Raw genomic sequence first — 24,681 nt, 5'->3', positions numbered from 1 at the left:
AAGGAGCAGTACTCCGAAAGTTAGTGGCTTTTGCTGCCAAATAAACCTGTTGGACTTTAACCTGGTGTTGTGAGACTTCCAACAAAAACAATCCAAGCTTATCCAAGCTCTCTTCATAACTGAAATGTTCCATCACAGTATTCTGGTGAATTACTACATCCTCTTCTGCACAATTGCATCTTTCCTATAATGTGGTGACTGGAACTGCACATGGTATTCTAGCTGTGGTCTCAACCAAATTCTATACAATTCCACCTTGACTTCCTTGCTTTTGTAATCTATGCCTCGATTGAAAAAGGCAAGTGCCCCATATACCTTTTATACCATTGCACTAACATGCCCTTCTGCCTTCAGAGATCTATGGCCAAACATGCTTAAGTCCCTTTGTCCCACCAAAATTCCTACTGTCATGCTGTTCTTTGAATACTTCTCTGTCAAATTACCCCTTCCAAACTTCAGGGTTAACTTCCATTTGCCATTTATCTGCCCATTTGACCATTCCATCTATATTTTCTTGTATCCTAAGAGATTCAGCTTCACTTTAACCACGTGCCCAATCTTTGTGTCATCTGCAAGTTTACCAAACTTACTGTTGCCACTTAGTCATCTGTCATAAATGAAGAATAATAGGGGAACCAGCATAGATCCCTGTGATATGCCCCTGAATGCTAACTTCCAGTCACTTAAAACAACCTTCTGTCATCACCCACTGTTCTCCGACAACTAAGTCAATTTTGAATCGCTTTATCAAATTACCCTGTATCCCATGTGCCTTCTTTGACTGTTCAAGTGGAATCTTGTCAAAGGCTGAAATTCATATAAACTACATCAGTTGCACTATCCTCCTCATCATTCACAGCTGCAACCTGACAATTGCTCCCAAGTATCTATCTATGGCCCAATTCCTATTTCTGTCTTGCATGCTGTCAGACATGGTGAAAATTTCTAACCTTTTCTGCTTTTTGTATGGTACAAAATACGAATTAGGAGCAGGCGTGAGTCATTCAGCCCTTTAAGTCTGGGACACCATGAAATAAGATTATGCCTGATAATTTGCCTCAACTTTACTTTCCTGCACTATCCCCATAACCCTTAAGTCCCTTTATTATTCAGAAATCTATCAATCAGCGAATATACTTAATGACAGCATCTTCAGCCCTCCTTTTAAAGAAATTTTCCTCATCTTCATTTTAAATGATTGATCCTCCTGTGTGACTGTGATCCATAATTCTGAATTCATTAGTGAGGAGGAACATCCACATAACATCAACTTTGTCAAATTTCTTAAGGATTTTATGTTTCAGTGAAATCACCTCTCATTTTCAGGAATATAGGCCTGCTTCCACTCAATGTCTCCTCATTGAACAATCTCCTCATCCTAACAATCAGTTAAGTAAACCTTTGTTGCACTTACTTTAAGGCAGGTATGTCCTTCCTTGGGCAAGGAGGCTAAAACTGTGCGCAGTACTCTGGGTATGGGCTTATCAAGACCCTGTATTACAGCAGCAACTTGAGATATATGCAAATTAGTGGGGATGCAGGTATATTTGGTATGTGGCCTACCAAAACTGATACACACCTAAATGGTTCACAAAGGTAAAATACTCTGGAAATTATGTGGCAATGTTGACTACTTCCATCAGAATTGGTAACCTTATTTTACATTTTAATGGTAATCAGAATATAAAATGCAATCCTCCTAATAATAGGGTTATGTTTTTTGTATGCAGCTCTTTTATCCAAGTAGAGATGGGACACAAATACCAATGTTCATTGTCCATAAGAAAGGAATCAAACTTGATAACTCTCATCCTGCTTTTCTTTATGGATATGGAGGCTTCAATATATCTCTCACACCAAGCTACAGGTATGTAGTAGACTTTGGGTTTTTCTAAATGCTGGCAGATCTCCTGTGGGCTCTGAGTTAGCAAATATGTTATATTATGACTGAATGGAGCAGATGGAGGTTCTTCAATCTGGCATTACTTCGGTGGTGCAAGGTGGGTATAGAAGGTTTGGCAGGAATATGGAGGGGGAAATTGAATATATAGATTACTGTCCTCCAGTGAGGAAGAGGCCTTCAAGGAAAACTTTCAATAAAGGTAGGATAATTGACTTATTGAATTTAAACGTGTTATTGTGAATTTTATTTTTTGTTTGCAAAAGCATTTTACATGAAATTTTGGTTTCCATGGATAAGATAAAAGGTATAGATTTTTTCCCCATTGGATTGATTCATTTTTTCTTTTGATTAACTCATTAGTTAACCAGGCTGGCATTGGGATTGATTGTTTTCAAAAGTCCTTTGTAGTTTCTCTTTAATACTTTTCACACTATAACCTTAAGTTTGATCGTTCTCAATCTCTTCAATTCCGATCTGCTTTTGTTTTACTTTAATCAAATCAACAAAGTTACAATGAAATCTTGACTCTTTTTCTTCTTTATTGAAGTTGACATACAAATCTTGACTCAAAAATTGTGACAGAGGATGTATATCTCATTTGCAACACTTCAATATATTAGTGTATTTTATCACGCAGTGTACTATTATTAAACAATAATGTCACAGTGTGCATTAACCATTTTCTTTGGAGGTATCCAGCACAAGGGAGCATAACCTTACAATTAAATCCAGGCAATTAAAGGGTGACAAACTTACAGGATACTGCGAGGCCTGGATAGAGTGGACGTGGAGAGGATGTTTCCACTAGTAAGAAAAAGTAGTACTCGAGGGCACAACCTCAGGATAAAGGGATGATCCTTTAAAACAGAGATGGGAAGGAATTTCTTTAGCCAAAGAGTAGCAAATATGTGGAACTCTTTGCTGCAGAAGGCTGTGGAGGCCAGGTCATTGAGTGTCTTTAAGAAAGAGATAGCTAGGTTTTTGATTAATAAGGGGATCTGGGGTTATAGGGAAAAGACAGAATGGGGATGAGAAAAATATCAGCCATGGTGTAATGGCGGAGCAGACTCGATGGGCTGGGTGGCCTAATTCTGATCCTATGCTTTATGGTCTTAAAACATCATCCCAAAGGATAGTGGAAATCAGAAACTCTTTTCCAAAATGTTTTTAAGGGTAGGTCAGTTGAAAATTTCAAAACTAAGACTAATGGGTTTTTGCTATATCAAGAGTATTAAGGGTTGCAAAACCAAGGTGGGTATATGGTGTTGTGATACAGATCAGCTGTAATCTATTTGAATGACAGTGGGACGCAAGAAATAGAAGAGGATTAGGCTGACAGGTCCTTCAAGCCTTCCCCTCCATTCAATATGATCACCTCCACTTTAAATACATGTAATGACCCAACCTCCACTACCCTTTGAGGCCAAGAATTCTAGAGATTCACCACCCTCTACGAGAAGAAGTAGGGCCTTTATGATCCATTTCTTTTCCAGTTCAATGTAATTGGCTCCCTGAAAGACCTGTTCATTTGATTGTAATCTCTTCCCTGTCTTACCCCACACCCTTTTAACTTTTTCCTTTTCAAATATTTTTTCTAAATCCTCCCAATTTATTTAATCTGTCCCTATTTCATTTGCCTTCAGGCGCTTAGCTTCCCCTAAATAATCTTTGCTATTCACCAAAAAACTGTAATTTTATATTTGACCATTAATTTTAGTCTCCCACATGTGAAAACATCATCTTTACATCTACCAAACCTCGTCATCATAATAACCCTCTCAACTTTGTTTTCTAGAAGGAAGAGCACTTGCTTTACTTTACTATCTTGCATTTCTTTTTCACCTCTTGTTCACTAAACAGAAGTACATTTACATAAGGTTGAATTACTTGAAGACAGTTTGTCAATGTCTAATTGTTTCCCAACTTCAAAATTGGCAGACGTTGGTATTAAATGGAAGTTAAAGATTAATTAAAGATGCGTAATAGTACACGGGTTGTTCCAGCAGTTTAGAAAGTACTTTTTTAGGTAGGTCAATGAATTGTACATAAATATCTAAGTTGGTTGTTAAGCAGTAAGAAACTAATCAGATGAATATATTCTGCGAATGCAACTTACATACAGTTTACGTTTTACATCATACTTTATATCAGGCAGCAGGTATTCTTCCTTCTGGAAAACAAAGTTGAGAGGGTGACCTCATTGTGGTTGAGGGTAGGGATGCACCCAATGATGCAGGAGTAGTCCCAACATCTTTTTTCCATTGTTTATTTAACATTATGCTGACTAATCTCATCGGCTTTGGTGCTATTCTATTTTGAATTGTGATTGAAATGCCTTTCTTGGCTGGAGTAACAATCATGTTGTTAGTCTAACATAAACACATTTTAATTGATTTTGGTTGCTGGTTGAGAGAAAGTGAGATAGCACTCATTATCCTGATTATTGGCAGGCTGTAATTTTATCTGAAGTATAATAGTGAACAAGCTTCAGTAATGTATTGCATATTACAGTGACAGGCCTGTGTTATTAGCAACTTGATGGATAGTTTGAAAATACTTCAAATGTTTGACCTAGGTTCTTTGCTTGATTTGTCTAATTTAAAATGTAATCATGTTTGTGTACTTAGCACTAAATGCATGTTACCTTCCATTTCTTAATACTCAGCCTGGTTCATTTGCCAATTAAATCAGTTTAAATTGCTTCATATTTTTCCTCTTCTTTCAAACATGCTGCATTTTCAAACAGCTTAATATCTTTTCGAAATTCTATTTAAAATTTCACTAAAAGTGTTTAGGAATATTGTGACCTATGGAGATCTTGGTACTAAATCCATTTGGCATTGTTACTATTGGGCATTTCCATTGTTATTTTGTATGTTATCCTATTGATTATTATTACATTTTTATTAAGATTTTTCTTTGGCTATAAGCACTTTATCAAATGCAAACAAGTAGTGAATCTATAGATCATTCACCAATTTAGATTGCATCCTCAAAAGCTCCCAGTGAATTTACTCAGCACATCCTGGCTTTTGGTCACCCAGTGTTGGAATTCCTTCTTCTGGAATCAGTTTGAATGACTTTCTACTACAATTAAAAGTTAACAAGTTTTTGATCATCAAGATTATACTTTTGATCCAGTTTTCAAAAATTGACGCATTCATTATTTCTAATCATTCCACGGCCACTTTTAATAATTTGTCATTTATTTTAGTAATTAGTCACAGCTTTTGTCCTAGCTATCACTTTCTTCAATTATAATTTCCCATGGCCATGTTACAATAAACTTCCATTACTTTGTTTTGAGAGTTGCATCTAAATATAGGTTTTGCAGAACAAATTCACACAATTAGGGGTAGCACAGTGGTTAGCACTGCTGCTTCACAGCTCCCAGGACCTGGGTTCAATTCCTGGCTTGGATCACTGTCTGTGTGGAGTTTGCAGATTCTCCTCATGTCTGCGGGTGCTCTGGTTTCCTCCAGCAGTCCAAAGATGTGTGGGTTAGGTTGATTGGCCATACTAAAATTGCCCCTTAGTGTCCTGAGATGCATAGGTTAGAGGGATTAGCAGTTAAAATGTGTAGGGACACGGAGGTAGGGCCTGGGTGGGATTGTGGTCAGTGCGGTCTCAATGGGCAAGATGGCTTCTTTCTGCACTGTAGGGTTTCTATGACTCTATGAACTATATTTTTAAAAAAGTGCAAGTTGTTATGATAGGTAGTTAAAATGCTAATCGGTTAAACTTTGAGACTATCTTCCCACAGTCTTAAGATAATCAATTTGTTAGCCTATTGTGGCAATTGGCAAGCTCCTTACACAAGTTATTTTGAGAAGTCTCTGATCCCTTCTTTGGAACTCTCTTCCTGAAAAGGGTTTAAGTTTATTTCTTAGTGTCACAAGTAGGCTTACATTAACACTGCAATAAAGTTACTGTGAAAATCCCATAGTCGCCACACTCCAGTGGCTGTTCAGGTACACTGAGGAAGAATTTAGCACGGCCAGCGCACCTAACCAGCATGTCTTTCGAAGAAGAAACCGGAACACCGGAGGAAACCCACGCAGACACAGGGAGAATACGCATACTCCACACAAACAGTGACCCACGCCAGAATCTGAACCCAGCTCCCGGGCGCTGTGAGGCAACAGTGCTAACTACTGTATCACTGTGCCACCCATGATGTGACGATGCCGGTGTTGGACTAGCATAGGCGCAGTAAGAAGTTTCACAACATCAGGTTAAAGTCCAACAGATTGATTTGGTAGCATGAGCTTTCGGAGTGCTGCCCCTTCATCAGGTGAGTAGACGATTGGGTTCAGAAACAGGACATGTATAGACACAGACTCAAGGTTGGAATGCGAGTCTTAACGGGTAATCAAGTGCAGACAATGTGAGTGGAGAGAAGGTTAAGTACAGGTTAAAGAGATGAATTATCTCAAGCCAGAACAAATAGTGAAATTTTGCAAGATCAGGCAAGCCACAGGGTTACAGATAGTCTGACATGAACTCAAGATCCCTGTTGAGGCCATCCTCATATATTCAGAACTTGGCTATCAGTTTCTGCTTGGCAATTCTGCATTATCGTGTGTCTTGAAGGCCACCTTTGAGAATGCTTACCCAAAGATCAGAGGCTGATTGCTCATGACTGCTGAAATGTTACCCGACAGGAAGGGAACACTCCTGCCTGGTGATTGTCGAGTGGCATCCATTTGCCCATTGATGTAGTGTCTGCATGGTCTCCCCAATGTACCATGCCTCGGGACATGCTTTCTTGCAGTGTATCAGCTAGACAAGTTAGCCGAGTCACAAGAGTATGTACCGAGTACCTTGTGGATGGTGTTCTCAAGTGAGATGATGGCATCCGTGTCAATGATCCAGCACATCTTGCAGAGGTTACTGTGGCAAGGTTGTGTAGTGTCGTGGTCACTGTTCTGAAGACTGGGTAGTTTGCTGCGGACTATGGTCTGTTTGAGGTTGCATGGTTGTTTAAAGACAAGTACTGGGGGTGTGAGGATGGCCTTGGTGAGATGTTCATCTTCATCAATGACATTTTGAAGGCTCCGGAGCTCTGAAGCTTATTACAAAAGCAAAATTGAAGCCAATTTGTTTAAGTCAAGTAACACAATCAGCTAACGGACAGCATGGTACGCTCAGTATTTTTGTAATGTTATGTGAAGACAAGTTCAGGTTTAAATTAAGTGTTTGAGTTCTGTAGAAGAGTCATATGAACTCAAAACAATAACTCTGTTTCTCCCTCCATAGGTGCTGTCTGACCTGCTGAGTTCATCCAGCATTTTCTGTTTTTGTTTTAGATTTCTAGCATCCACATTATTTTGCTTTAGTTTAAATAACTGTGCTTAGTCCTATGTATTACTCTGTATGTATACTTGCTGAATAAGAACATAAGAAATAGGAGCAGGAGTAGGCCATCTAGCCCTTCGAGCCTGCCCCGCCATTCAATAAGATCATGGCTGATCCGTCGTGGCTCAGTTCCACATTCCCGCCCTCTCCCCATAACCCTTAATCCCCTCTCTTATCAAAAACCCATCAACCCGCGTCTTAAAAATATTTAGCGAGGTAGCCCCCACCACTTCAACGGGCAGAGAATTCCAGAGATTCACCACCCTTTGAGTGAAGAAGTTCCTCCTCAACTCTGTTCTAAACCGCCCCCCCCCTTTATCTTGAGGCTGTGCCCCCTAGTCCTACTATCCTTTCTGAGCGGGAAGAGTCTCTCCACCTCTATCCTATCCATCCCATTCATCATCTTATACATCTCAATGAGATCTCCCCTCATTCTTCTGAACTCTAACGAGTACAAACTGCAGCAGGCGACGGTGCAGAGGGACCTCGGGGTCCTTGTGCATGAGTCGCAAAAACCCAGCTTGCAGGTGCAGCAGGTGGTCAGGAAGGCGAATGGGATCCTGGCCTTCATCACGAGGGGGATTGAATATAAAAGTAGGGAAGTCTTGCTGCGGCTGTATAGGGCATTGGTGAGGCCGCAGCTGGAGTACTGTGTGCAGTTTTGGGCGCCATACTTATGCAAGGATATTTTAGCCTTGGAGGGAGTGCAGAGGAGGTTTACTAGGCTGATGCCGGAGTTGAGGGGGTTGAGCTATGAGGAGAGGCTGAATAGATTAGGCTTGTACTCGTTAGAGTTTAGAAGAATGAGGGGAGATCTCATTGAGACGTATAAGATGATGAATGGGATGGATAGGATGGAGGTGGAGAGACTCTTCCCGCTCAGAAAGGATAGTAGGACTAGGGGGCATAGCCTCAAGATAAAGGGGGGGCGGTTTAGAATAGAGTTGAGGAGGAACTTCTTCACTCAAAGGGTGGTGAATCTTTGGAATTCTCTGTCCGTTGAAGTGGTGGAGGCTGCGTCGCTAAATATTTTTAAGACGCGGGTTGATGGGTTTTTGATGAGAGAGGGGATTAAGGGTTATGGGGAGAGGGCGGGAATGTGGAACTGAGCCACGACAGATCATCCATGATCTTATTGAATGGCGGGGCAGGCTCGAAGGGCTAGTTGGCCTACTCCTGCTCCTGTTTCTTATGTTCATATAGCTCAACCCCCTCAACTCCGGCATCGAATAGTAACAATTTATATCTAACCTCATTCTACCAAATGTTTCTCAGTCCATCTTCAGGAAGATTGCAAAAGTACGCATGAAAATGGCAGAAATAGCCACGCTGAGTTGTGCTATGTGTAGTTAAATATTGGCATTTGGGCACATTTATAAAGGTAAAATATTCAATTGGTTATGTGAATAACTAACACTGCTGTACCTGAGCAAATATCTGAAGCAGGACCGTAGACTCGTAACACTTCCATTGTCTATTTTTTTAAAAATCGTGGAATTGTTTTCAGCTGTTGGTTGATATGCCTTGGTGCTGAAAAAACAAACCTGTTTCCTAACCTTAGGCTGGTTAGTTTAAAGTACCATTCTACATGCAGTTTAAAGGACCCTTTAAGTTTTGATTAGGCCATTTCAGCCTAGCAAGCCATTCGTTTTGCAAGAAGTAAACGGATTGCTATTTGCATCAGTGCCAAAATGTTTACTGAATTGGAAGTGTGGCAAATGTAATATCATCTTATTCAGCTTGCAATTGTAAGAAAGGAGTTGGCCTTTTAAGTGGTGATATATTCCTGTCATGAGTCATGGGGCGGCACAATGGTTAATACTGCTATCTCACAACACCTGTGACGGGATCGATTCCCAACTTGGGTCACTGTGTGATGTTTGCACGTTCTCCCTGTGTCTGCATGGGTTTCCTCACACAGTCCAAAGATGTGCAGGTTAGGTTGATTGACCATGCTAAATTGCTCTTTAGTGTCAGGGGAGCTAGCTAAGATGCCTGAGGTTATGAGGATGGGGCCTGGTTGGGATTGTAGTCAGTGCAGATGTGATGGGCTGAATGGCCTCCTTCTGCACTGTAGGATTCTATCAGTCTTTCAGAGGAAAGGTTCTTAATTTCTCCATTTCTATGATTTCAAATTCACACAAATCTAAAATAAACTCCTTGTAACAAATGTAATGTCCCAATTTGTTTTAAAAGTATTTTGTAAGTGAATGGGATCGTTCCTTTGCATTATTATGCAGAAATAACTGGTAGGTCTCAGTCAGGTTGGTAATGCCATTAGTTCGTGCTTCACAGATTGGGTAAGAAACATACCTGAATGTTTATTCAGCATTTTTGCTTGAAATATGAATATTTCAACATAGGCCCTTATTGATTAGGTACAGTGGAAATTATTATTTTGAAAGAGGTGTTCATCTTTGCTTCTGAATATCATTAACTGAAATCAGGAACAGACTCAACTGTTTAATTTTGTTGATTTTGTAACTGATGTATTTAAAATGCCTTTTTCAGACCCCTAGTTGAAAATGAATAATGAGGAAATGATGGGAAATGAGAAATGCTGCATTTTACATCTAACGCTACAGAGAAGAGGCACAATTGCTAAAATGTGCTGCATGATAAATTGTCATTACAAAGGGGTGAAGAGGAAGGTTAGAATTTGTCCTCAAGCTTTTTCATACGTTGGTTTTCAAATCGTTAGTTGTGTGAGGCAATGTCACCAGTAGCTTGTAAAAAGGAAAACTCTGGAGAATAGTCACCTTTTTATAACTCAGCCATGTGACTAAACATATTATTCAGAAATTAGCATTTATCGCTATGTAATGAGCACACATAAAGGTATTCCTCACATTTAAATTTGTGAATAATGTTTCTGTTCCAATATCAAATAAATGTATTTAGTCGTGCTTGAGTGTAAATCACAAATCATATGAAAGGATAGATTGACCTTGATTGCACTTTGAGGTGAGCTGAAAGGCAACCTCTTACTGAAACTGAGCCATACAAACCATGAGGAAGTAAAGATGTGACGCTGTAACTTTGAATGCAGCCAGCTTTTAAATGTTTACAGATATTTGATCAACCAAAGATATGGAAAAAAAATTGAGGGAGAAAGTTTACTGTTTACCAAAGTGTTTTCTTTCTAATTTCTTCTCAGCTTGTAAGCTGCGGTCTCTGTATAATACTCAGTACAACCTCTGAAATATTCTCAAAATTACTTAAGTAGACTAGTAGTCATTCACAGTTTTAGTATAAGGAAGGCCAGGAGGTGACAAATAAAAGGATGTGGAAAATTGTCTTGCAGAGGAATGAAACATAGGATCTAATTGGGGAGAATTTGGTTTTTGAGGGAGATATTACATCAATGGTATAAGTGAGAATGCAAAGGAAGATGTAGAAAATTTGTTAGAATTGGCTGTGGGAAAGGAATTGATTCTGAAAACATCAACAGAACTAGAAATTAATAAATTATTAGACACAGGTGCATCCTAAGCTGAGGTACAAATCAAAGAGGCATTGGCAAAAACGAGAATCACAATTTTTCAGTCCTCATGAGAGGGACTAGAGACTGGCCAACTTATCACTTGTTTCGATTTCCATAGAGACCAATAAGTTTTAAAATGAAATTAATTTCCTAACAACTCTCAGAACCAAATCACACAACTTTGCTTTTCATCACTTTTACTGAAATAACATCAATCAAACATTAATTATAAAGCAACTAATACATCAAATGAAAGAAAAGGTCCTTCCATATTTACTAACTTTCACAACCAGATAATGTATTTAACACACTGTCTCACTTCTAGCAAATATGTAGCTTTGCAAGAACTGGCTCATAGTTACTCCCAGCTCTTCAGTAAATGTTCCGTTCTCCTCACCATGCCAGGCTGAAATTTTCAGTGCCATTTGAGAATTGCTCTCTGCTTCCCATTCAAGTTTTTCAAATCTGATTGTCACCAGCTTTTTGCTCCTTAAATCTTCCAAGAATCCCTTCTGTTCCCTTTTGATCAGAAGCCAAACTCTCGAGTATGCTCCTTGCTTGTTAACAGTTCTTCCCTGCTTTTCCACAGCAGTAGTCCTTTGTTTCTTTGTCTCATATAGCAGCTGTCCTTTTTCTGAGAGGTACTGTGAAAAGGTGTTAAAACTGTCACTTGACCCTTAATTGGGTTTCTCTCCCTGTGGCAAATGGATCATGAGGGCATGTCTCTGAGCTAAGGTTCTGAAATTCTATTTTGAGTTAATGGTATATTTCAAAACATAACCAACTTGTAAAGTTCATCATTCGTAAGACCATAAGATATAGGAGCAGGATTAGGCCATTCGACCCATCAAGTCTGCTCTGCCATATTATCATGGTTGATAGGATTCTCGTCCCCATTTTTCTGCCTTCTCCCATAACCCTTGATCCCCTTATTGATCAAGAACCTGTTTATCTCTGTCTTAAAGACACTCAATGACCTGGCCTCCACAGTCCTCCAGCAATCAGTTCCACAGATTCACCACCCTCTGTCTGAAGAAATTCCTCCTTATCTCAGTTTTAAAAGAACATCCCTTCACTGTTGTGCCCTCAAGTTCTAGTCTCCCCTACCAGTGGAAACATGCTCTCCACATCCGCACTATTTAGGCCTCTCATCACCATTGGTGTAAGTTTTAATTACATCCCTCCCTCATTCTTCTGAACTCCATCCAGTAAAGAGCCAGACTCCTCAACCGGTCCTCATACGACAAATCCTTCATTCCTGAGATTATTCTTGTGAACCTCCTCTGGACCCCCTCCAATGCCAGCACATCCTTAGGTATGGGGCTCAAAACTGCTCTCAACATTCCAAATGTATAACCTCAGCAGTACATCCCTGCTCATGTATTCTAGCCATCTAGAAAATGAATGCTAGTATTGAATTTGCCTTCCTAACTGCCAACAGAACCTGCATGTTAACCTTAAGAGAGTCCTGAACGAGGACTCCCAAATCCCTTTGTGCTTCAGATTTCCGAAGTCTTTCCTCACTTAGAAAATAGTCTACTTGATTTGATTTGATTTATTATTGTCATATATTAGCATACAGTGAAAAGTATTGTTTCTTGCCCACTATACAGACAGAGCATACTGTTCATAGAGAAGGAAATGAGAGAGTGCAGAGTGTAGTGTTACAGTCACTAGTTAGAGTGTCGCGGAATATCGGCTTAATGCAAGGTAGCTTCATTCAAAAGTCTGATGGCAGCAGGGAAGAAGCTGTTCTTGAGTTTGTTGGTACATAAGAACATAAGAAATAGGAGCAGGAGTAGGCCATCTAGCCCTTCGAGCCTGCCCTGCCATTCAGTAAGATCATGGCTGATCTGTCGTGGCTCAGTTCCACATTCCCGCCCTCTCCCCATAACCCTTAATCCCCTCGCTTATCAAAAACCCATCAACCCGCGTCTTAAAAATATTTAGCGAGGCAGCCTCCACCACCTCAACGGGCAGAGAATTCCAGAGATTCACCACCCTTTGAGTGAAGAAGTTCCTCCTCAACTCAGTTCTAAACTGCCCCCCCTTTATCTTGAGGCTGTGCCCCCTAGTCCTACTGTCCTTTCTGAGCGGGAAGAGTCTCTCCACCTCTATCCTATCCATCCCATTCATCATCTTATACGTTTATCTTTTTCTCAACGGAAGAAGGTGGAAAGAGAGAATGTCTGGGGTGCGTGGGATCAGTAATTATGCTGGCTGTTTTTCCGAGACAGTGGAAAATGTAGACAGAGTCAATGGATGGGAGGCTGATTTGGTGATGGATTGGGCTACATTCATAACCTTTTGTAGTTCTTGCAGTTTTGGGCAGAGCAGGAACCATACCAAGTTGTGATCTAACAGAAAGAATGCTTTCTATGGTGCATCTGTAAAGGTTGGTGAGAGTCATAGCTGACATGCCAAATTTCATTAGTCCTCTGAAAAAGTTGAAGAGTTGGTGGGCTTTCTTATCTATAGTGTCGGCACTGGGGGGAGGTGGGGGATCAGGACAGGTTGTCGGTGATCTGGACACCTAAAAACTTGAAGCTCTCGACGCTTTCTACTTCGTCCTTGTTATTGTAGACGGGTATATTCTCCTCTTCAGTTCCTGAAGTCGATGATAATCTCCTTTGTTTTGTTGACATTGAGAGAGATTATTATTGCCTCACCAGATTCTCTATCTCATCCCTGTACTCTGTCTTGTCATTGTTTGAGATCCAACACACTACAGTGGTGTTGTCAGCAAACTTGAAAATCAAATTTGGGGGGGGGAGTTTGGCCACACAGTCATAGGTGTATAAGGAGTACAGTAGGGAGCTGAGAAGACAGTCTTGTGGAGCACTGGTGTTCAGGATGATCATGGAGGAGGTGCTGTTGCCTATCTTTGCTGATTGTGGTTTGTAGGTTAGGAAGTTCAGGATCTAATTGTAGAGGGAGGAGCTAAGGCCTAGGCCACGGAGTTTGGAGATTGTTTCATAGGAATAATGGTGTTGAAGGCTGAGCTGTAGTCAATAAATAGTAGTCTGACATAGGTACAGTGTTATCTAGGTGTTCCAGGGTTGAGTGCAGGGCTAGGTGTGTCTGTGGTGGACCTGTTGTGGCAGTAGGCAAATTGTAGTGGATCCATGCAATCTGGAAGGCTGAAATTGATTCGTGCCATGACTAATCTTTCAAAGCACTTCATAATGATGGATATCAGAGCCATCGGATGATCGTCATTAAGACACAGTGCTTGGCTTTTCTTTGGTACCGGGATGACTTCTTAGGTACAGGGAATCAAGTCTACGCCTCCATTCTTCCTACCAAAGTGCATAACCTCACATTTTCCCACATTGTATTCCATTTGCCACTTCTTTGCCAGCCTATCCAAGTCAATCTGCAGCCTCCCCATTTCCTCGACGTTACCTATTCCTTTACATATCTTTGTATCAACCGCAAATTTAGCAACCATGCCCTCAGATGCATCTAGTGCAGAATTAAACCAGATAACTACAATCATATTGTCTAATAATACGTTGTTCGCCCATCGTCATCAATGAGGACCTCGACACCATTAGTCATTCTGAGGCTGGTTGCGGTGTGTCCGAAGATGACTGATCAGGCCAATTAGGGCACGGAATGTCCTGGCGCATATTGGACAGACTTGTGTAGACACTGTAGTTGTTGCGCTAGTGGCTCTGGACTTGCGCAGCTCGCGCTTAAGTTGTGCTTCAGCAATACGTCTTGCTTCGTGAGCTTGACAGCCTTTGTGGATGACGCAGCGCCAGGTAGGGGGTTTTGTGTCAGTGTTTCCCAGGTGGTGTCAATGTCGAGCAACTTCAAGGCGGCTTTGAGTGTGTCTTTGAAACGTTTCTTCTGCCCTCTATGTGAGCGTTTTCCAGCAGAGAGTTCCCCAAAAAGGAGCTGCTTGGGTATGCACTCGTCTGACATACGGATGACATGATCTGCCCACCGGGTCTGTGCTCTCATCAGCAGTGTGAGGACTGCTGGTAGACTTGCTGTAGAGAGAACTTCAGTGTCTGGTACTTTGTCTTGCCGTCAGATGTGTAATATTCTGTGAAGACAAGTCATGTGGAAATGATTGAGCTGTCTTGCATGCCTTCAATACACAGTCCACGTTTCACAGGCATACAGGAGGGTAGTGAGTACCACGGCGCTGTAGTCCTTCAGTTTTGTTGCTGGGTTGATTCCTCGATGTTCCCATACAGTGGAGCACAGTCTCCTAAAAGCAGAACTTGCCTTTGCTATTCTGCAGTTAACTTCTGCATTCGTAGTCACTGCTTGGGAGAGGGTGCTGCCAAGATAAGTGAACTGATCCACAGCCTGTAGTTTCTGCCCTTTGATTGTGATTATGGGTTCTGTGTACGGTGCTTCAGTCTTTTTAATGGTGATGGTGAGTCCAAAGTTGTCACAAGCCGTGGAAAATTTGTCCATACTGACTTGTATCTCTGCCTCTGAGCCAGCATACAGGACGCAGTCATCGGCAAAGAGGAAATCTCTCAGAACAGTCTCCTTCACTTTGGTAATAGCTTGAAGTCTCCTCAGGTTGAAAAGCTTCCCATCCACTCTGTACTTGAGGCTGATTCCAGCAACACCGTCCTGGAAGGCGTCATTCAGCATGGCAGTAAACATCATGCTGAACAGAGTGGGTGTGAGCACACAGCCCTGTTTGATGCCACTGGTGACTGGGAATGCCTCAGAGGATTCTCTGCCATCCAGTGCTCTGGCCATCATGGAACTGGCGTACCATCTGAATGAATTTGGAGGGGCAGCCAAACTTTGACATGATCCTCCACAGGCCTTGTCGGCTTACAGTATCGAAGACTTTCGCAAGGTCAACAAAGCTTGTGTAGAGCTCGCGATTCTGCTCCTGACACTTCTCCTGAAGTTGATGCGCAGCACAAATCATGTCAGTAGTCCCACGACCTTTGCGGAAGCCACACTGTGACTCTGGAAGCAGGCCCAGCTCCAGATGAGTGACCAGACAATTTAGCAGAACTCTTGCGAGGGTTTTTCCTGTGATGGAGAGCAGCGAAATTCCTCGGTGGTTGTCACATACTTGCCAATTGCTCTTCCTCTTGTAGAGGTGTACAATGGAATGGTTCCTTGCTTCCAAAAGGACTGGAACAACTCAGTGAGCTTCTCGATAAGTGCAGGACCAGCAGCTTTGTAGATCTCTGCGGGTATGGCATCTGCCCGGGGCTTTGCCACTGGACAGCTGGCTGATAGCTTTCGTGATTTTGGCTACTACCGATGGGTCATCAATGGCACTGTTGATATCGATCTGGGGAATCCTGTCTGTTGCCTCTTCGTTAATAGATGATGATCGGTTGAGGACGGCTTCAAAATGTTCATCCCATCTCTGCAGGATCTGAGCCTTCTTTGTAATGAGAGTTGTACCATCCGTACTCAGGAGGGGGGAACTCCCGAGAGATTGAGGTCCATAGAGTGTGTAGAGGGCTTCATAGAACCATTTCAAGTCGTTTCTGTCAGTATATCCCTGTATTTCATCTGCCTTGGCGCTCAGCCAGGCATCCTGCGTTTTACGCAGTTTATTCTGGACTGTCCTGCGAGCGCTGGTAAAAGCATTTTTCTTGGCAGCTGAAGATGGGTCATTCTGAAAGGCCCGATGAAGATGGTGCGTTTCAACAAGTAGAGCCTGTATCTTCTCATCATTCTCATCAAACCAATCATGCTGCTTGCAGGTGGAGGGCCCGAGCATCTTCAGTGCAGATGTATGGATAGCATCGCTGAAGCGTTCTCAGTCGTCCTCAGCGCTGCTTGCGAGGTGTAGGTCAGCAAGCTTGATTTCTAAATCTTCAGCCAGTGCTGAAGCTATGCTGGGGTTCTTTAGCTTGGCTGCATTGATACTTTTCATAACCTTGCTTCCTTGTGGTTGCCTCTTGGGTCTGATGTGGAGCCTCATTTTGGAGACAATGAGCCTGTGATCTGTCCAGCAGTCAGCACCACACATGGCCGTGGTTACTCTGATGTCCTGCCTGTCTTTTCTCCTGACAATGACATAGTCGATAAGATGCCAATGCTTAGAGCGGGGGTGCATCCAGGAGGCCTTGTTACGGATAGGCAGACAGAAGGTTGTGTTGGTGATGAGGAGGTCATGTGCTGCACAGGTCTTCAGTAAGTGTAGGCCATTACTGTTACACTTGCCTACTCCATGCTCCCCAATGACTCCCTGCCAGATTGCAGAGTCATGCCCTACTCTTGCGTTGCAATCGCCAAGCAAGATCAGCTTGTCAGTACCGCTCACTGCTGATAGTAGGGCGTCGAGTTCTTCGTAGAACTTGTCTTTCATTTCGTCCGGGTTGTTCGTTGTGGGGGCATAAGCGCTGATCAGGGTGGCTTGACTTCTGTTCTGTAGCGGAAGCTGTAATGTCATACGCTGGTCGTTCACACTCTTGGGTAGACTATCAAGTTTCCGAAAAAGGTGACTCCTGACGGCGAATCCAACTCCAGCATCACAACGCTCATCATTGCCGTGACTGCTCCACAAAAAAGTGTATCCACCTCCAGTTTCAGTCAACTGACCTACGTTGGCAAGACAAGTTTTGCTCAGGGCTGCAATGTCAATGTTGTATCTTGCAAGCTTTGGCAACTAAGGCTATTCTTCTCTCTGGTCTGTCTGCTGTAGGGTTGTCCAAAAGCGTGCGCACGTTCCAAGTGCCACTGGTTAGCGGTGTCACCTTGTGTTTTATTTTGTGTGTTCGACCGCAAGACGGGATCCCCACCAGCCGTGGTAAACTGGCCAGGGTGTAGTGAAGCGGGCAATGTTTAGGGCACCTTTTCTAGCCTCTTCCTCATTCTATGGAGGTGAGCAGTGCGTTCCTGAAGACGACTGCTCAGCCGCCCAGGTAGATGCTGAGTTCCAGTGATGCTTCGGTCAGCGGAAAACGACCGTTAGACCTGAGCCACCTGCGTTCAGGTCTGTGGCTACAGCTCCCAGTGTATCCACATCTGCTGCTTCGTCGCCTGCCCATCGCCACAAGACTTCAGGGGTTGAACAGGACACTGATGATGATGCTGATGATGGTGTCAAAACTAGCGCTTGATTTGGATTAAAGTGAGGGAGAGTTGCGCAGCGTCAGCCTCACTCTGTCTTCCCAATTCCCATCTAGATCCAGTGGCAAGACAAGAGTCAAGACGGCTGGAGGTGGGACTAGGCACAGTGGATGACCAGGACGCTTTCTGTGTCTTGTCCTGCTCTTCGCGTTCCATGACGCTTGCAGAGACCGCCTTCTTGACCGTTGGACCTTCCATTGGGCTCTTCGCTCAATCCGCCGGACTCTGTCTTCACATGCTGGGATAGACATCTCCCTATCTCACCAAGGGTTGAGACCCGTAGGCTACCCTCACCTGTCGAGACCGTTGCCCGGGGCGTGGCCACTGTCGCGTGCACACAGCTACGGGGAGCCACAGTTGAGAGCTGAGTGCCAGGTGGGGACAAAGGATGGACAAACCGACCTGAAAGGACACGAACATGTCGTGTCTAATAATATAACAGTTAAAACGAAGGATTCCGAGGTGGCTTGATCAGGTAGACACTGAGGTGGTTTCTGCTGGATGAGAATTTGAACCACAGTATCAGGATAAGGAGATGATCATTTAGTACTGAGATGAGGGTTGTGAATTTTAGGAACCCACTACCACAGAGGATAGTGGATGGAAGGCTGCAATAGACCTATTTTGAGGTCTCAAAATTAAAAGATATGGTTAACGGGCAGGAATGTGGAGTTGAAGCCCAAGATCGGCCATGATCTTACTGAATGATGAAACAGGCTTGACATGCAGTTTGATCTGTTCCTGCTTCTATTTCATGTAATTTGTGTTCTAATATCTGGTCTGGCTAAATGCTTAGCAGTCCATACTTCTAAATCAGATTATTGAGCACCTAGTTCCACATAGGATAACTAATGACAACCTGATGGATTTGTTGAAGGCAGGGCATGGCTAACAAAGTTGTGCAGTTATGTGTTAGATATCTTCAGTTGTACCGAATCTGTACTTGTCCATAATGCAAATTTATGCATGAAGTTTAATTTATCTGGGCGTTTCTACACATTTGATTTATTATTGCCACATGTATTAGTATACAGTGAAAAGTATTGTTTCTTGCACACTGTACAAAGCATACCATTCATAAAGTACATAGGGGAGAAGGAAAGAAGGGTATGCAAAATGTAATGTTGCAGTCATAGCTAAGGTGTAGAGAGAGATCAGGTATGGCAGGTCCATGCAACTGTCTGATGGCAGCAGGGAAGAAGCTGTGCTTGAGTTGGTTGGTTTGTGACCTCAGACTTCTGTATCTTTCGCCCGACGGAAGAAGGTGGAAGAGAATATGTCCTGGGTGTGTGGGGTCCTTGATTATGCTGGTTGCTTTTCCAAAGCAGCAGGAAATGTAAACAGAGTGAATGGATGGGAGGCTGGTTTGTATGATGGACTGGGCATCCACAACAACCCCTGTGGAAGTAGACAGAAAGAGCTGTTCAAGTTAATTCTAGCGTATGATCTGCACCAGTTGTACTCATGGTAAGCACTGCTTTATGCTGCTGGTAAAATTGTTTGAAAACAAAAATTTCTTATAACTTGTCTTGGCCTGTATGTTATCATTTCTACCACAACATTGTTTACATTACTGGCATGTATTTAGATATTTATCTTGTGTTCAGCATCTGAGGCCATAATCATACAAGCTCTACTTCCTTACAATCCAAAACCTGATTTTAACTGTAGAATACAATATAACATAGTACTGTCTGGGGATTGAACTAAAATTATTCTTGTTGTAATTAGATGAATGTAATTGGCTGCTTTTTTTATTTCCTAGCCAGGCTATAAAACTGCTGGTCAGCTATGCTAAAATTAAAGGTTACACTATAGTACAAAGCCAGGACAATTTGATTACAATACTTTTACAGAACTTGCACTTTCACAGACTGGTAGGCAAATAATAAGACTTATATTAAAATAATAAGACTTAAATATCTCTAGATATATTAGTGGTACCAGACCTATATTAGTGGTACCAGACCTGTATTAGTGTCCTTCATACATGAAGTGTAATCTACCTTTGCGCATCTCTGACATCTACAACAGTCCATATGGAAGTAGAAAGAACTGAATGGGCACTTAAGGTTTTAGTGAAATCTATGTTCTTTCTTCTTTGAAACACAAGCTGGAACAAATGAAATCAAATATATAGCTTTTACCGTGAAAAAAAGACTTAATCTTCTATATGATTTGAGAAAAATCTTGTCCGCTATTTGAATCTACACCACATAATGTATCAGCAGCCTCACAGGGTAGACACAAATCATTTCACCACTCATTCCAATTCGTTTTACCTCAACTTCTAATCTCAACAAAGCAAGCTAATGAAATAAAATATCATGTATTAATATGCGAAGTGCAGTTTGTCTCACTGCCTTCTATGCTGAGTTAAATGTGGATTATCCCCCAGTGAAACTATCTCAATTTTTTAAAGCGTATTTTAGACTCATAAAGAACAGAAAATAAATTGTACCATGCAGATAATGGTCATGATGTTGACTGGGGAGATTTTGAGAGCTGCAATGGCAGAGTGGTTTTGATCAGTCTGCAATATTAATATCACAGCATGCACCTTTTTTTCTGCAGCAGGGCTCCTGCTTGACATCTAGCAAATTGATAGTTTTGGTGCTTTGTCAGGTGTTTTTTCCACTTGCAATTGGGCTCAGTATCCAATGGTGAGGATGGAAGAAGGTCAGCTTAGGAGAATAGGAGGAACACTCATGCTACTCTTGATCCGCACACCCGCTTCCTCCCTTCAACCAGGTTAAACATATTTTAAGGAAACAGCCACTTCTTGAGAATAGTTTTGTTGCCTATGCTCCCCAACCTGTCACTCCCTCACTAACCCCATCTCTGTTAAAACTGGAAAAGGGAAAATTGGAAGCGGCTTGAGGTTGCATTTGAGATCATTTCATTTCACACCTCATCCAACTCAAACCTGCCAGTTTTTAGGCGTTGAGACCCCCCCCCCGCCCCAGCCAAAATACCCACCTCCACACAATTTATTTGTCACTGTTTATTCACACTTCTTGGAAGCTTTTAGTGGAGGATCTGTAATCATGATGATGAATATAGAATCATAGAATATACAGTGCTGAAGAAGGACTTTTGGCCCATCGAGCCAGCATGGACTATAATACCACCCAGGTACTGTCCTAGCCCCGTAACCTCATATGTTTACCCTCCTGATCCCCCTGACATTAAGGGGCAATCTATCATGGCCAATCCATCTAACCCAGACATTTTTGGACTTTGGGAGGAAACAGAAGCACTAGGAGGAAATCCATGCAGACATGGGGAGAATATGCAAACTCCACACAGACAGTCACACGAGAACACAATTGAACCTGGTTCCCTGAAGCTGTGAGGCAGCCAAGCCGTCCTTGAATATACTTGGATAAAAAATTGTCTTAGCTTATTCAGTCACTGTTGTATGAAAGGCAAACAAATCAATTCGTACACTTGCACCAACAGCAGCAAAAAATAGCCAGTAAAATTAGTTTTGATCGTGTTGGTTAGGAGATAAATGTTGGCCAGGACACTGGGAACAACCTCTGTTCCTCAAAAATGTACTGTGGCACCTTTTATATCCACTGATACGGTGTCTCAGTTGAAAGCCTTGTCCAAAAAACACCTTTCATGATGCAGCAGTGCTGCACTGAAATGTTCTTCATTCTGGTGCTGTATTAGGACTTGAACTAATAATTTTCTGACTCAGATAAAGGTATATGCACACAAATTAATGAAAAAATGAAGGTGTTAATGCTATAATTAAAGTTAGGCATAAAAAGTTTCTTGTAACATTTCTGAGTGACTTGGCTTTAATATTTTTTCTTTTATTATTTTTCAAAAGAAAGTACAGTACTGTATATATGATGGACAGGTTTGATTTATTTTAGCATTGGCATATTTATTATTGAATGTGAATTCTCCTTCATAAGCGATTAACACGATGTAGATTTCTCAGGAATATATTCACTGAACATCTGTGTATGTGAAGTTAATATAAACATTGATGTTACTCTTGAAAGATATGAGGTAGTTTGAAGATCCTATGACCTTTTGAGAAAAGTATTAAAAGTTTCATGTGACATTTCCATCAGTGATATTTGCCAGCTGTCCATTATGTCGAGGAAAAATCACCAAAAGCCTGCATGGTATTCCTTTGTGTAGGTCTTCCACATCATCTTATCATCAGAAAGTCTGGATGCAAGTGAAACGCTACTGCATTGAGATTAACCAGATTCCTTTTATATGTGTGAAATCATTGCTTTTTAATTAATTTATTTATTTGAAATAAATTAATTTATTTATTTGAAATAAATAAGTTTAATACTTGTGCTTAAAAGAAAATGTAATTTAATGGTGGCTCATGATTCCAGTTAAAGTTTAGAAAGTTGTTTCAATTTTTTACTCTCTTTTGAAAGGCCAGACTTTTAGGGTATTCCACATGGCTGATGGCATTTCAGTACTTTGTTAGTTCTTCATAAAATACACACAGATGAACAAAGACATCTGTCAACTTATCCATTTAGGAGATGGATCGTGTTTTTCCTCCCATTGTGTGATTCAACTAACTGAACTTTGAGTAAATTTATTATCTTACCCAGAAGATCATTCGAAGTGTTAATCATTCTATATGAAAAGTTTCAGCCTGGAATCTAACCCAAGTTATCCTTTGACCAATTATAATGCATTTCCCTCCGAACCTTGCTCTAGTGCCTAGGTGTATCTAGAGGTAGTGTTTAAAATTTACCTCATTTCTGCTGTTTTAATTTTTTGCAAGTGTTCTAAAGGTCCACTTTCAGTTGTTACCTTTAAATGTCTGAGTTTGTCCAGATTTTTCTCAACTTTATCCCTATCAATTTAATCTCAAATTGGCAGTCAGTAACTAGTGGGTGCCACAGGGATCGGTGCTGGAACCCTAGCTATTCACAGTATACATTAATGATTTGGATGAGGGAACAAATGTAACGCCTCAAAGTTTGCAGATGATACCAAGTTGGGTTGGAGGTGAACTGTGACGAGGATATGGAGATCCTTCAGCATGATCTGGGCAGGTTGGATGAGTAGGCAAATCAATGGCAGATGTAGTATAACTTGGATACATATGAGATTATTCACTTTGGAAGCAAAAACAAGAAGTGTATTACTACCTCAATGGCTGTAAATTGGGAGAGGGGAGTGTGCAGCAGGACTTGGGCAGCATGAAGGTCAGCAGGCAGTAAAGAAGGCAAATAGTATGTTGGCCTTCATTGTGAGAGATTTTGGGTACAAGAGCAGGGATGTGTTGTTGCAATTTTACAGGGCCTTGGTGAGGCCACCCTTAGAATATTGTGTGCAGTTTTGGTCTTCTTCTCTGAGGAAGGATGTTCTTGCTTTTGAGAGAGTGCAGCAAAGGTTTAACCAGGTTGATTCCGGGGATGGCAGGACGGATGTATGAAGAGGTAGATTGACTAAATTAGGATTGACACCTGAGAAGGTTTGTTTTCCCTTTTAAAAGGTACTTACCTTAGAGGGTTCAACCTCATTGTTTCCAGAGGAGCAGTTGGAGTGGAGACTCAGTGCAGAGAGCTTATAGGTAAGAGGGATTTTTACCTTACTTTTTTCGGAGGTTTTTTTTTAAACTGGGAGTGTAAAACCAGAAGTAGGCCCCAGTGACACCTACATAGAACATTACAGCGCAGTACAGGCCCTTCGGCCCTCGATGTTGCGCCGACCAGTGGAACCAATCTAATGACCCTCTAACCTAAACTATTCCAATGTTATCCATATGCCTATCCACTGACCATGTGAATGCCCTTAAAGTTGGCGAGTCCACAACTGTTGCAGGCAGGGCGTTGCACGCCCTTACTACCCCCTGCGTAAAGAACCTACCTCCTGACATCCATCCTATAATTACCACCCCTTAATTTAAAGCAATGCCCCCTCGTGTTAGCCATCACCATCCAAGGAAAAAGGCTCTCACTATCCACCCTATCTAACCCTCGATTATCTTGTATGCCTCAATTAGGTCACCTCTCAAACTTCTTCTTTCTAATGAAAACAACCTCAAGTCCCTCAGCCTTTCCTCACAAGACCTTCCCACCATACCAGGCAACATCTTGGTAAACCTCCTCTGCACCCTTTCCAATGCATACCAGAACTGTACGCAATACTCCAAGTGCGGCTGCACCAGAGTTTTGTACAGTTGCAACATCACCTCACGGCTCTGAAATTTGAATCCCTCTACCAATAAAAGCTAACACACCGTATGCTTTCTTAACAATCTTATCAACCTGGGTGCCAACTTTCAGGGATCTATGCACGTGTACACTGAAATCTCTCTGCTCATCGACACTACCAAGAGTCCTTCCGTTAGCCCTATATTCTGTACTCCTGTTACTCTTACCAAAGTGAATACCCTCACACTTTTCCACATTAAACTCCATTTGCCACCTCTCAGCCCAGCTCTACAGCTTATCTATGTCCCTCTGCAAACTGTAACATCCATCCTCACTGTCTACAACTCCTCCAACTTTGGTGTCATCAGCCAATTTACTAACCCATCCTCCTTCACTCTCATCTAGGTCATTTATAAAAATGACAAACAGCAGTGGCCCCAAAACAGATCCCTGAGGTACTGCACTTGTAACTGAACACCAGGTTGAATATTTCCCATCAACCACCAGCCTCTGTCTTCTATCAGCTAGCCAATGCCTGATCCAAACTGCTAAATCACCCTCAATCCCATGCATCTGCATTTTCTGTAGTAGCCTACCATGGGGAACCTTATCAAGTGCTTTGCTAAAGCCCATATACACCACGTCAACTGCCTTACCCTTATCCACCTCTTTGGTCACCTTTTCAAAAAACCCGATAAGGTTTGTGA

General features: G+C 41.9%; 1 protein-coding gene across 1 annotated transcript in view; it reads left to right on the top strand.

The window, feature by feature from the left end:
- Positions 1-24,681, top strand: part of LOC145345154 (prolyl endopeptidase-like) — a 143,409-nt gene that overhangs the window by 85,371 nt on the left and 33,357 nt on the right. The window contains exon 11 of the mRNA XM_080192824.1: positions 1,731-1,867. Coding sequence (XP_080048950.1) covers positions 1,731-1,867 — 137 coding nt within the window. The remainder of the gene's footprint in view (positions 1-1,730; positions 1,868-24,681) is intronic.

The sequence above is a fragment of the Carcharhinus amblyrhynchos genome, chromosome 7 (genome assembly GCF_965287045.1).
Source record: "Carcharhinus amblyrhynchos chromosome 7, sCarAmb.v2.hapA, whole genome shotgun sequence".
NCBI lineage: Eukaryota > Metazoa > Chordata > Chondrichthyes > Carcharhiniformes > Carcharhinidae > Carcharhinus > Carcharhinus amblyrhynchos.
Note: the sequence above shows the minus strand (reverse complement) of the source record. Positions and strands in the feature narration are given on the sequence as shown.